The sequence below is a fragment of the Impatiens glandulifera genome, chromosome 1 (assembly GCF_907164915.1).
Source record: "Impatiens glandulifera chromosome 1, dImpGla2.1, whole genome shotgun sequence".
Lineage (NCBI taxonomy): Eukaryota > Viridiplantae > Streptophyta > Magnoliopsida > Ericales > Balsaminaceae > Impatiens > Impatiens glandulifera.
The window spans coordinates 122,333,952-122,348,751 of NC_061862.1; the positions used below are offsets into that span (position 1 = coordinate 122,333,952).

At 34.7% G+C, this 14,800-nt stretch overlaps 2 protein-coding genes across 4 annotated transcripts; both read right to left on the reverse strand.

Annotated features, from left to right (window-relative positions):
* Positions 1-1,064: 1,064 nt before the first annotated feature.
* LOC124919683 (peptidyl-prolyl cis-trans isomerase B-like) lies at positions 1,065-4,594 on the reverse strand. 2 transcript variants are annotated; one of them, XM_047459998.1, is made up of 7 exons: positions 4,440-4,594; positions 4,100-4,294; positions 3,801-3,942; positions 2,618-2,706; positions 2,053-2,107; positions 1,871-1,956; positions 1,065-1,425 (listed from the first exon to the last, which is right to left on the reverse strand). In XM_047459998.1, the coding sequence occupies exons 1-7, from the start codon at positions 4,503-4,505 to the stop codon at positions 1,267-1,269; spliced, it is 792 nt and encodes a 263-aa protein (XP_047315954.1). In that variant the 5' UTR covers positions 4,506-4,594; the 3' UTR covers positions 1,065-1,266. The 2 variants fall into 2 exon arrangements, with proteins under 2 accessions (XP_047315954.1, XP_047315953.1); XM_047459997.1 differs by having other exon boundaries at positions 4,100-4,315; positions 4,440-4,586.
* Positions 4,595-4,945: 351 nt separating this feature from the next.
* Positions 4,946-13,284, reverse strand: LOC124919682 (helicase sen1-like). 2 transcript variants are annotated; one of them, XM_047459995.1, is made up of 8 exons: positions 13,126-13,284; positions 10,302-11,761; positions 8,948-9,133; positions 8,547-8,642; positions 8,306-8,450; positions 8,050-8,182; positions 6,214-7,977; positions 4,946-6,102 (listed from the first exon to the last, which is right to left on the reverse strand). In XM_047459995.1, the coding sequence occupies exons 2-8, from the start codon at positions 11,662-11,664 to the stop codon at positions 5,659-5,661; spliced, it is 4,131 nt and encodes a 1,376-aa protein (XP_047315951.1). In that variant the 5' UTR covers positions 11,665-11,761; positions 13,126-13,284; the 3' UTR covers positions 4,946-5,658. The 2 variants fall into 2 exon arrangements, with proteins under 2 accessions (XP_047315951.1, XP_047315952.1); XM_047459996.1 differs by lacking the exon at positions 13,126-13,284 and adding an exon at positions 12,785-12,802.
* Positions 13,285-14,800: the final 1,516 nt, after the last annotated feature.

Consider the following 14,800-nt stretch of genomic DNA (forward strand, 5'->3'; position numbering starts at 1 on the left):
CATAATGTTAAATCAGTATAAAAATCTTGTGTTGTTTAGTTTTGTTCTTCATTCTCTTCTACCTATTCGTGCTTATAGGTGTTAGTGGTTGTCATTTTCTTTCTGATACACATTGATTTGATTTTGAGCTGTATACTTGAATTGATCCTTGTCCTAACAAAAGGGCCATAGCAGCAATTATGATGATCATTGCTTCAAACATTACTTCCTTAAAGAACTAGACTTAAAATCAAAAAAATAATTTGAATAATAAATTTAGAATTTTATACCTAGATCATATAAGGCAAATCCATAGATCTGGCTTCTTTCTCACAAGCAAGAATTTCATCTATGAAATGAAATTTGAAGACGCATCACCAATTCAAGATTTGAACATTTCATTCCCAGAAAGCTTAAAGGAATGGCATCATCACTTGAAAGACTTGAAGTGGAATCAATAAAGATCAGGCAAACAGAGTTTATTCCTATTTTCATTCTGTACATCAAATCCTCTCCATTTCCGCCCAAATACCTCAAAAATAGAAATTAAAATAACGAAAATACAAGTATTACATCTAATTAAATAGTCAAGAACTCGAAGTTACCATTTTCAAGCAGACCCATATGGATACTAAGGTAGCTTCCCAAGGGTAACCAAATACCAATCCCATATCTCTAGTGTAATATCAATATCAATGTTGGGGTGGCGACCCTCTTTCATTTATGTCTTATGTTCTTTGTCATGATCGCTTACCCACCAAGGATCAGACAAAGCATAATCTCCGAAAGTGAAAGGAGATCCGAGTTAAGGATGTAATTCTGTAGGATACATAATTATGAATTCTTATATCAAACACAAGTGTAATTAGGTGAAGTAGAATAATTTTCCTTTCAGGAACCTTAACAGCAAATATTGCAGTTCACTATTTTTTTTCTTTGGAATTCAAGAGACATAAATAAATCAAATAGATGGAGTAGCATTTTGTAATATCGTATTTAAAATGATGATTGTCATGGAAATGGAAACCGAGGTGACCTGTATAACACAATTTAATATGTGTACCTTCTTTTGTGCTCAACTTCCATGACCAAAAATGAAAATGAAATACATAATGACACGTGAGAATGTTCATTTACCTCAGTGGTAGAACATAAAGTTCATGTTCATAAAGTTATAGGTTCGAGCCTTGATGACCATTTAGAAAAAATAGTAATAGATGAAGAGAAATAATCACAACAGAAAAGTAAAGTTATTAGGGATGCAATGCAAGAACTGTGATCAATGGATCATTCAGCCTGTGGTGGTAGCTCACCACATTTCACTATTACACAAGGAACCCGAGGATAACCTGACTTGTACGTCTCTTGTGATTCTATAACACTCACCGCATCCATTCCATCAATCACTCGTCCAAAAACAACATGGCGGTTGTCCAACCATGGAGTCTACAAACATGAGAATGTGAGTAATTACCAACTAGCATTAACCAAATAATGAAATTATTATTAACATCATTATCATAAACATTTCTGTTGGTGTTTAAACATAGACGTTATCTAAATATGTAACTCAAAAGTCATTTGTTACAAACATTTCTGCTCAAGGTGTGCATGGGAAAAGATATGTTTGGCCAAGAACTAGTTTTGCATTATTAGTATGAGCAACATCCAAAGCTTAAAGCTAAACTATCTTCAAACTGAAACATGACAGTTTATTTATGGAACTAATCACCTTTATACCAAAACAATCAGCTCTAATTATCAAATACACAAATAAATTTCAACACAACTCCTATTAAGGGGGTAACTGGTTCAGTTGAGTTGCTTTTTTAATATGCAAAAAGAAAAAATAAACAATATTAATGAATGAATGCCTCAAAATCCTACTTACCTTCACTGTGCAGATGAAGAATTGGCTTCCATTGGTGTCAGGCCCAGCATTTGCCATGCTCAATACACCAGGACCAACATGTTTCACTAAAAATGAGATCAAACTTATATATATCAGGTCACTCAGTATTCAGGCAAGGCAATTCTCAGTGACAGAGAGTATCTTAAGTACTGAAAACGTACATTTGAAATTTTCATCCTCAAAACGAGAACCATATATGCTTATTCCTCCAGTTCCCTGCATTTGTCAATTTCAAAAAAGTTATCTATCTATCATCTATCAAATGCTCCCCATAATCTCTAACTCTATCTCACCCTAGAAATATGCATGCCATTTTCATGCATCAATATAACAATCTCTATCTCAACACCTTACAAGAAGCTGAAAAAAATCAATCTTCCAACTCTTTGCCTTATTATACATATAAGTGGAAAAAATTGCCCAGTTCAAATAGGAAGCAAAAATGTAAGCCGATTACTATATCTTCTTTTGAGTCTTCATCTACATCGATACTCTACTGACTTTCATTAGATTATAATAAAATTTGGACTTGAAGATGCTACTGCAAGCATGATTAACTTCAAATTAAAATCTGAAGTATATATGTACTTGCCTCTAATTTCAAGATACTTATTATGGTGGTCATAGTTAAATATCTATGGACTAATACAGAAACATAACATCATGTTTACTTAGGGTGTGCTCGTGTGTAAGTGAGACAGAGAGATTGAAAGATAGAGATCATACATCTCCTTCAGTAAAGTCTCCTGATTGGATCATGAAATCTTTGATAATACGGTGGAATGAACACCCTTTATAACCATATCCTTTCTCTCCTGCACAATTATTAAAAATAGAAATCATGATGCAAGAGAAAAATGGCTGCCCCAAGATTTGGCTAGCAAAATTAGTGTTGATAAATTACAATTTTCATCTCTAAAAACATCCTTAAAGAGTTATTATGCTCCACTTTAATATTTTCAATTCCTTACCAACAATATCCTTCTTTCACTCATTAAATGTAATTACTGATCAGCTCAAGCTCTTAATTCTCAAATGCAAGCTCTGAAGTGCATTAAATAGGCTGAAAACTAAATAAGAAGTCAATTTGAGACATGAAGTTCAGCAAGATATTCCAATCATGTTTTTCCAATTAAATGTTTACCTGTGTCACACTAGTTGCAGAGTTGTCAATGATTTTATGATGATATAGAGTATTCAAATCAGGGCTTAAATTTTGTCTTTTTTCCTTTTTTTAATAAATTTTAGATTCGGTTTTTTGTTAACCACGAGCTAAACTACATTAGCTGATCAAACAAAAATTAATCCAACAGAATATGTACTTTGAAAAGATAACAAGGTTGGTTTTTTCCTAACTTTAAGGTTCTTCTTAACTATTCATTTTTTGCCTCTATCTTAGATCTAAAAAGTTGTGTTTTTCTGTTTCCCACAGGCATGATTTTTACACATTAGCTTAAAGAGGATTTGATGATACAATTAATGTGATAAAAAAAAAAAACTCACATAGAAACTTTGTACCAATAGTTCTAGTTCAGTTTGAACATAACTCAAATTTTAAATTCAAATTCGAATATTTCTCTAAAGATTGAGCTTTTGATTTAATTTTTTACCAAGAATAAATGACATGGAAAGATTAGATTACACATAAGTTCATGACTTCAACATTCATCTTATTGTCTTTTCCAGGAAATGCATTCAGTTTTATTCACCATATCCGAATTGTGTCATTTTCCATCAATAAAATAAACTCAATTGTGTCGTAATGAACTAGACTACTAGAGTATAATAAATAAACAATGATAAAATCAAGAACTTCAAACAAGAGAAATCTTTCAAGTCGCAATGAATGAACATCCCATCAATTTCAGCATGTAGCATTCACTAAAATTGTAAAAAAAAAGTAAAATACCTGTGCATAAAACACGGAAGTTTTCTACAGTTTTAGGAACAACATCCCCATAGAGTCCTATAACAATCCTATCAAGAGGTTCACCCCCAACTTGTACGTCAAAGAAGCATTTGTTGGTCACTTTTGGTTCAGTGGCTAGGTCCTGTAACCAAGAAGTAGAAGACACTACTGGTAAGCATCATCTGAAGAAGAAAAGAGGAACAAGTTTTCTTTCTTACTTTCATTCATTCTTTGAAGTGCAGAATTTTGTTGGTGTTGCAGAATATAAAGGAATTAAGAAGGTGAATGAAGGGACCTACTTGATCATCAACAATGGAATTCTTGCACAAAAGCATTCTTCTTCCATTTGAGAATGAACGTGTTGGAGAGAATTGCAAAGTAGGAGAACTGAAGTCTCCAGAGTGAGATGGTGCTGATTTGAATGCCTTTATCGGCCTAATAATAGTAGTATTATTATTTAGCAGGCGGAGAATTCGTTGTTGACTAATCTTGTCCTGATAGAGAAGAAAAGAAGCCTAATGATAATATGATTAGATTAAGATTATAGAAGAAGAAGAAGTAAATGGATTCAACCCATTTTAGCAGGAGCATGCATATATCCAATTCAATAAATTAATTAGATAACTCGACTGGACTCGCCTGTTGGCTGGGGCGGGAAACAGTGCAAGAGAATGCATTCGAAGTCACAGATAGCGCAACGGCCATGATAGAATCAAAATACCAATTCCTTAGCCTTTTTCTCTTCTTTCCTGTTGAGCTGAGCTGACCTGACCAGACCTGACTTTAGCTTTGCTTTGCTTGGACTGGAACTATAGATGGATAAGCTAAGGGCCCCCCCAACAACAAGCTGCATCCGCTCAAAGATTGATTTTCTTGGATTTTTCTCTTTTCTTTTCCAAATTTTATTATTTATTGCACTGCAGCATTCTTGTTCCATGTTTTTCATATGTTCAAAATTATGGGTTTGTTTAATTTTTTAGTTATATTTGTAAGTACTAGCTCGCTTTGTCATTTGTTAAAGCATTATTAATGTCGTTAAAATTGAAAAACAAAACACTGGAAGCGAAGAATACAGAGATAAGGGTCATATTCATGTGGGTCTAAATCTAAATGACAAATATCTTCAACACAAAAGCAAACAAACCATAAAAAGCTATGATCAACACTTCATCTTTTTATTCACCATCAAATGTCTTTTAACATGTATTTCCTGAAATCTTTTTGCACATCAATCAAGGTGAGATAACTATGTTGATGAATTTCATAACAAGCTAGGAGGAGGAAGAGGAGGGACTGACTAAGTAAATACATGTTATTGCACTAATAATCATAAAAATCAGAATCAACCTTTTTACCTTGGAATCATCCATCCCATCTCATCTAATAAGCTATAAGCTCTATTATCCATTGGTAGATGCTGAAGTGCTCAACAGCAGAAAAGGAAAGCCCGCGGTCACTACTACCTCAACTATTACTACTAGACCAACACAGGCAACCCCTTCTTTGTCAAAATGAGTTCTTCTCCAGTTGGAACAATAATGTAGTTATAATGCTCTTCTCATTCATTCCATCAGCAGGATAAAAGACCTTTAGGATCAATGAGTTTTTGGGTTAGGAGTTCTCCCAGCCTCCGTTCTATTCCAGTCCACACACCATCTCCTTGAATTTTAGCAATTTATCATTTGGATACTTTACACCAAAAGAAAGCGTCAGTTGTTGTATCTCCCTCGTCAGCAGCAACACTTTCTTGCCAAGCCAAGACAGACATAAACCGATCTGAATAGTTCATCATATTCATTCATTGCTTTTATCCACCACACATTTACAGACCAGTCAGTCAATTGCCTCAACCAATTTGCTACAACTCTCTCTTCATTGGCCCAGCTGAATTGTGTTTTTTCTGGTGGATTCCTTGTTTCCAAGCAACATCCATAGATTTATCACCACCCGACTGATGATGATCAAGATCATCCAATGAGTTATCATTCGGCACCTTTGACGGTCGGTAACTTCCGTTCTTAGAAGAAGCGAGAGACATGTTTAACTTCTCATCATCTTCTGACGGGGTTCCCGACCTAGATTCTGCAAGCATCTCAATTGATCTGTGTCTCACCCCTGATCTAAAGCTTCTAATGTGTCCAGGAGGGATTTTAGATGGCAAAGGGGCATAGGCAGGTGCCTTGGGCATCATGAATTCTTTGGGGAGAGCATCCATGTCCATGTAACAATTCCTTGTTTTTGAATCTTTAATCAAAGCAGCCCAATCTTCTGATTTCATCAAAGCACTCGCATTCCCCATAACCTGTCAATAATAACCTCGGTTAAAATCTCTAAATGAAAAAGATATGCCATAAAAAATAGATAAAAGATTAGTATTATAATATCTTGAGATGTAAAAAGCAGGAAAACGGACCCAAAGAGCTCTTCTTGCACGTGTCAGAGCTACATTCATCCTTCGGATATCCGCAACAAAGCCCACCCCGTGGTTTGAGGCACGGACACAGGACATTATTATCACATCACGCTCTTGGCCCTGAAAAGCATCTACAGTGTTGATGTAAATATCTTTTCCCTCATCTGAATTCAGAACATTTTCAAACTCCCGTTGTAGGCATTTAAGTTGCAGCTTGTACGGCGTGATTATTCCCACAGTTACTTTTCCCATACCCAAAGATTTCAAACTTTTCTGAAGATGCTCATATAAACGGAAACAAAACTGTGCTTCATGTATATTCTGATAAGAAACAGATCCACCTCGTTGAGATTCTCGACCATGAGTAATATCAAAAAACGTGTAAGGCCTCAATAATGGATCTTTATAATACAGTTCGTCGGGTAAATTGGAAATACTGTCACTGTCGGTAAGTCGTCCTTGGTAAAAGTAGCGAGAAGGGAAATCCCGAATTTGAGGATGCATCCTATACTGAACAGATAACAACATTGTAGGACATCCTGCTTGCTGGAATCTCTCGAAAAGGCTTCTACTATATAACAATGTACCTGCAGCTTTGCTGATAACTGTTGCAGGAAGTTGTTGGGGATCTCCAACAAGAACACATCTAGCTGCACCTAACGAAAGTGGAGGAAGAATAGCTACCTCACTAGCTTGGGCCGCTTCATCAATCACTACCATGTCGAAACCATGTGTGAGACGGGAGAACAACTTGCGACCGCTGCTAGAGACGGTCGTAAAAACAATCTCGGCTTCATTAGCAAAACTCGCTTCCAGATTAGCCCGAGCATCTTCCAAGTTGAAATTCCACCCAGGACGGAACTTCCCTTCTAGAATTAAAAGACGAGACATCTCCACCAATACTTTATCCTTACTCTCCACAACTGCAGCAAGGTTTTGTAGCAAGGCGTCTCGATTCTGGTCACGAGCCACGAGAATGTCAGGGTCAACACCAACAGAACCTTGAGAACGTCCTGCAACGGCTGCAATGTTCAAGTCCCTTTGAAGACTAGCTATCTGCTGAGACAACTGAGCTTCACGGCTCTTTAACTCATGTATCCACCTAAATATCTCATCCCTACTTTTCACCAACAGCTGTTCTGTTCTTCGCTCAACAGAAACCGCTTGGGCGGCGCGAGTTTGAGAATCGACACCGACTCGAGCCACATCAGGCCGGTAGACTTTCATTTCGCCATCGATGAAACCCCGATCAAGGACACGTGCTAGCAATTCATCAGTAGCTGCATTTGAAGGAGCACAAACGAGCATTCTTGGCTTTGGACAAAGTTTTGGGAGAGTGCGAAAAAGGTTCTGATCCATGCTTTGCAGGACATCATCTATAGATCCGGTGACAAAATTCTCTGTGGTGTTGTTGCTCTCACTGACTTGCTTATAGCTTTCTGGTGCTAGCTTCTTAAGCAATGCTGTGTAGTAGTGTTGATACTGAACAAGATGAATAACATTTAGCATTCCCCAGACCGTGTGTGTCTTGCCTGTTCCTGGGGGGCCTTGTACTAGAGTAAAAGGCCATGTCTTTGTAACACCGCTACTTGTGCCAGCAGCTGTATGCATTGCAGCCCACTGAATAGCTGATAGTTGTGGTCCATTGAAAGTCCTATGCAGATGATCACTAAAGTTAGGAGTAATGCAATCTGGCAAGGCAGGGGACTGATCCTCATACTTTGGGAAGAGCTCTGGACTAGGCTGGAGAATAGCATTTTGCATCTGAAGAAAACAATTCATTGTTATCACATTCAACAAGTAGGAAAGACATATTAAAGCGCAAAAAGAACTTACCTGTGAATTTAATCGGCGGAATGCATGCAACCCCACGTACTCCCTCTGAGTGGTGGCAAGAGAACCAAGCACAGACAGAAACCAGATACCCTTTGGTTGAAGTTTCCTCAAAATGTGATCATTCTCAACTTTGCTGAAAAATAAATGTTGTATTGACCAAACAAGAGGACTGAAGTCATCATCCACATTATGAAACAATATTACTGCAATAAACATATATACTGAAGTGCTGATAATATAGCAACCAATGTCTAACCTATTAGCATCATACAAGTCCCCCACATAAAAATGGAGAATTGCCCCTGGAGGATCACGAGTGTCAACAGGTATATATCGTCTCACAGTACCGGCTACACGTCCAATCACCTCAGACTCATCATCATCTCTCTTGGATCTGAGAGCTAATAGACATGAACACCATTTATTACCACTCCACAACTGTTGCATAGACAATCAGATAATCTACAAATAAAAATCATTTGAGAAACATTGCAAACCTGTTCCAGGCCTGGGAGTTGAAAGAACTGCAACATCACCTTCCTTGAATGTCCATTTGGATTCACTAGCCAGAAGAACTATTACATCATACCATCCTAGAAGAAAATGAAATAAGAATAACAAATTGAACAGTTACCAACCTTAACACCCAAAAGAAGAAAAATAAAATAAAAATCGAGTGGTCACAGGGGTAGCAAACCAGCAGAATCATATATGGTTGCATTTACAGATCAACATGTTAAAAGAAACTAAGAAGCTTAACTGGTACAAAAGCAAGATGTAAAACAATCTTCTATCTGAACAAAATAAGTGGCAGTTTGAGAAATAATTACCGCCTAAGAAGAGCTAAATAATCCTGTAACTAAAAGATACTATACAGAGTTATTATAAGGGAAAACACCTCTTTCTCGTCTTTCAACACCCTTCACCCGGACCATTATGTGGTCTCTGGAAAATGTTTCCGTCAACTCTTCCCAGGTGCTACATAGTTGTGCACGACATTCCTCAAAAAGCAAGGGCTCAAATACTCTTACATACTCATCGACAGATTCAAACCGCCCAGGCACACTTTGAAGTTCAGACTCCTCTGAAGAAAATATTCAATAAAAGAAATAACATCAAAACAACTTACATTTTTAAAAGGACCACAACAATCATTTAACTCATATAATGAAAACAGAACAGTATAACATCTGAAATTTGGCTGCAAATGAAAAAAAAAAAAAAAAAAGGAAATTTTACACCTACAAATAAATATGCACTACAAAACCACAAATCATGTAACAGATAATAATGAGTGACTATGGTGTGCAATAAACTTTCACTACTACAAAATATGTAAAAAACGAAAGTAGATAATTTAAGGAAATAGCAACTAAATACTAAGCCTATGTGGTTATACATCAGCTACTCTTAAAAAATCATAACAGTAGTCAACAAGAACTTAGATCAATGTCCTTTTACTAGTTGTACTTCATGTTGACTTGTTAGTTAACTTACCTTTAAAATAATAAGACATGCACTGAAAGGTTGTAAAGACATAAAACAGAAAGACTTGGGCTATTATCTAGGTACAGTAGTCTTGCAATAATGTCTTTTTTATGGTATGGAGGCTTTGAAGGATTGCATAGATACATAAGTCATAAGCGGGCCTAAATGCGAGAAAAAATGAAAAACAACTTTTTTTCTTTAAAGTATGTAAGTTATATTGCACAAAGTGGGGAGGGGACACATATTCTTAACTTTTATGCCAATAATCTGCTAAAGATGGCCAGGAAAAAGAATTCTCAGCACTTGTTTAGTATAGAACCATGAACAACAATTGTACCACCAAATATCCACAACTTGTTCACAAAATGCATAATGCAATCGAAGACGGCCAATATATAGGATCCTTGACTATTGTTGTATTTATTATGGCTATCCTATCAGGGTGTCATTTGATGTTTATTTAGATATCATAAAAACTACTATTGGAGTGCAATAATATCAAAAGGTCTAGATCTTAGAGAAGATCTTTCTTACATGAATGGTTATGACATTGATGAAAGCTAGAGAAAGTAAACAATTAAAGAAAACTGTGTTATGCCAAACAATCAAGAAATGAAACTGTGCATAGCTAATAAGCATAAAACCTCTCATCTGATATGTTGCAAATAAAGAGACATGAAGCACATACCTACCTATATTATATCAAAGAACAACAAAATTGTGTATCACTATTTATTTCAAACAAAAATAATACATTGCATTACCTGTGTGATTCCACATCTTTTCATTGGTCACCTCCCTAAGAAGGCGCTCCACAGAGGTATCTTGATGCTGATTGTTGGTCACTAGTTGCTTCTTGGACGGAAACTTTTTAGAGCTCAATTTAGAATCTATAGACATTTGACTAGTAATAGTAGCCTTCTTAGCAGGTAATTGCGAACTCTTCAGCTGCATTGCATCAGCAGGCTGCCTCCATGGACTTCTTTGAGTTGAAGGTGGGTGGACATCAATAACAAGATCTGTGGCACTATTCAACCTTCGAGGCTTACCTAAAAGTCCTGAATTCACATCACCATTGCATTCAGTTTTAGAATCATTAGATTCTTCACAAGTTCCTTCATCATATGATGAATCAACCTGTTTTGAGTCCCTGATCATAGATGGACCCTGCTGCTTTTCTTCAATGCATTCGGAAGATGGAGTTATACGAACTTCTCTCATTATACGAGTGGTAACAGGAGCTGGAAAATTCTGCCTTCGTGGTGTTGATGCTTTTGTTGTACCAGCTTGCTTGACATCCTCCAAATTGAGAAACATAGTCTGCCTACTACGCTTTTTACCAAGCATTGCTTCCTTATGCTGATCAACCTTAGGTCGCTTACCAAGACTATTTGCATGTCTAAGAGCATGTGTTGCTTCAACTCCTTTAAGTCCCCTCTGTTTTGGGAAGGAAGTAGATCCTTCCTGGCTTCCAATCAACTTATCATCTTTGACGCCTTCTGAACTTGGACTAACATTGTTTTTTTGGTTATTATTAGTGTGTAGATCAAAATTGAGGGATGAATGACCTCCACTTTCATCTTTGTCACCGTTCCTTGGAATATTATCCACGGTCACACTATAGTCAGTAAAACCAACCTTACTATCGATTAATTCGTCCCTAGTCATTTTTTCACTACCTGCAACAGATTGTTCAACCAAAATGCCATTTGCATATGCATCAGCAGACCCCTCAGCATCAGACCATTCACCCTCCTCCTTCTCCACAAGCTGGATATCTGGATAATCCTTATATTGGTGGGATGTACAAGTATTGGCCTCACCCGTGACTCCTTTAGATACCAAGAGAATGTCAGAGCCAACATCCCTAGTTTTGATCTCTTCTGAACTTAAAGTTTCTTGAGCACTTCTTTGTCTGACAAAAGGCTGAAAGCCAGAAACTGTAGATGCATGAGAGAAAGCATGGTTGTTCACCAAGCTGTGAGGAACATTTGCAGCAATGTTAGATGTTGGGGCAGTTGAGGAAGACACATCCTTTTGGGGCTGGATGTTGGACGTATCGATCTCTTCATACTCCTCGGTTGGAAGTTCATTGAGATCAAATAATGGTTTTTCTCTAGACCCCATATCAAATAAAAATCCATACACAGTGAACCCTGTATCCTGTTAACAGTACTTATCCAACTTTGCTAATAAAATACAAAAAGCATAGATGTAATTGCACCTGCATGACAATTTAAATTAAATGTAAGTTAACTATTCAAATTGATTTTTTTTTCTTGCAATTGGTATGGAAAGTGTGATTGATAGTTGCCAATTTTTTGGTGAAAAGTGTTGGAAAGTTTTCAAATTTCTAAATGGTGGTCAGAAAAAAAAAAATGGATCACTTTTTCTTTTGCCAAATGGAGATTTAGTTTGATTTTTTTTCATACTGACAAAAGACTATACCAAAGAGGCGAATACTTGACACAACAATATAAAAAGGCTAATTGAACAAGAAAATGATTGCCACTTGACGACAAAAATATAATTTAAATAAAATATTTACTCTTAAAAAATGTGATCATTGCATTTGAAATTAATGAAAATTAAGTAGCATGCCCAAGGATAGACAGATGTAATTAAATGGACAACCAATATCTTAAAGATACCATCAAGCTGAAGATGTTTGAGAACAAAGACATCAGACATTTGAAGTGAACAACAAACATAAATCCAATAATGTGAACCAGTAGCAGATAGATCCAGGAACCATTTAAGCATAAAATATATGAAAAAAATAGGCAAAAAGTGGTTCCGGATAACAAAAGGAAAAGAAGGCTAAAATAGACTATGATGTCACTGGTAGAGGTGTCATGCGATTAGCTCTTTGAAGCCAAATATATTTCATCATACATTGAGTACGTTAAAGGTCATTCGTTCATCAGAAACAGGAGACAAAACTAAGGTTGACATATTAGTTTCCTTTTATTGTACAGCTAAATATCTGAAACATATAGAGAAAAATTAACCATTCACTTAGATCACTGTAGATGCCGCTATTGCTCATCTAAATCTTTGTATAAGGATCCTATCAATTTTTCATTATAGAAGATGACAAAATCAATTTAAAACCCTAATAATGGATGACCTAATTCGCAGCAGAGGCAGAACAGATAACCTAATTGGCAGCATTCATAATCATATCAATAAGGAAAGCATATGGGGGTTCATTCCCAAATCAAATAAAGATCAAACAGATGCAAACCTAATCAAATCGAGTAATACATTAGGGTTTGAGATAAATCGGGCAAGTCATTGAACGTTTAATTTTCTATCGCAGTTGAAAGAGTCCTAAGTCCTCCTGATCCCATTCGAGAGCATCAGTCATGTGAGTTAACATTGAATCCAGTGTAGATCGAAGGTAATACAAAATTGTCTCTTGAGACAGATAAGGAATTTCAAAGGGTCAAAGGCATTCCAATAAAAATATGTTTTTGAGAGTGCAATAATCGGAATCAAGACCAGTCGAAGTCTTTTGGCAACGAATCTGGAGATAAAAATAATATATGAATTCCCGTGTTTAAGAATAGAGAGAGAGAAGGTTACCTCTTTGCAATATAAACTTCCGCGGTTAATCAAAGAGGATTACACACTAGAGAGAAAGATCGATTAAAGTAGAGTCTAGCGAGAAAAGAAAAGGATCGAGCACAAAAAGTGAGGGGAAGAGGGGCATCTAGAGGGGGTTTATATAGGAATGTCTCGGCCAAATTATCGGCCCAATTTTCCTCCGGTCACCGTAACTTGTCCGGCGGCATTTTATCGCTAAAAACATTTCTTTATTTATTTATTTTATCAATGGGCACTATTTTTAGAAAGATTATATATTTTTTTAATTTAATTAAATATATATATATATATAATTAAAATATTAAGATATTTTAATATTAAAATGATTGAATTAATAAAAAAATTACAAATGATTATATGTTAGTAAACAAAATTACAAATTTATAATGCATAAATTTAACTTCTTATATAATCATATCACATAATATAATTATTATTATTATAGTTGAAAAGACAATTTTTTTTAATAATTTATATTTTATATATTTTTTTTAATTAGAAAAACTATATAATCCTTACAATTATAAAAAATTATTTATAGATATAACAAATTTATAATAAATTTATATGTATAACCATTTAACAAATATAAATATAATTAAAACAAACATATTAATATATTTATATCATTTAAATAATATATATTTTAGAAATATTTTTTAAAATAACAAATTTATATTTAAGTATATTAATATATATAACATCTTTATCATTTTTAACATTGAGGTAGTTAAATGACACACAAGTTTCGGAAGACAAGCTCGAGTCCAAACGTCGTCGTTTTGAGTCAAAGCGCGAACGCGTGTTCAGACGGAGCGTTCCATCTTCCTCTATTGGTATTTGGGCGTTCCTTCCGCGTTTGAGCTAACGACGTTGAGGTGCGTGTTAATTGATTTGGTGCTTCATAGAAGCGCTTACCTTTCATTTTACTAAGCGACGCGTCCATATTCGTAGAAGGTTGATGGTTGTGTGGTATGTTGTAACTTGTAGCCAATTCTCCTATTTTTGAAGTCACTAAATCACATTTCGTTTTCAGTCTTGAAGCTCGTTTGAATTTGAATTTTTGTTATTCACTCTTTTTGACTTTATTTTCGACCTATAAAATACACAAAATATTTAAACAAGACATAAATATTTATTTTGTCTATGATTTTATTTATTTATTTTATATATATATATATATATTTATTTATTTATTTATTTAGAATTTTATAAATAATTAATTTAAAATAAAATGTGTATAACATTAATCTCAAATTATCTATTTGATTCATTTGAACACCTCTTTTTTTTTTTATTAATTTGGGATAATATTTATTTTAAGTTTTTTTTCGTTGTTTTAATTAATTAGAATTTAATAATTAACTAAATTAATTATTAATTTTTAGTTTGACCTTGATTTTGATTATAATTTGATTTTGATTATAATGAATAATTATTTTCATATTCATAAATTGGGTAGGTAAAATTCTATTATTTATAAATATAATGATATTTTTATTGAATTGAATATTAAATAAAATTATAATACTTAGATTATGATTAAAATAATATTCTTATATTAGAAAATAAAAAATATTTTAACAATTAAATAAAAATAAATTTAAAATCAAACAAATTCTCAGAACTAATCAAAATCATTTTCAAACAAACT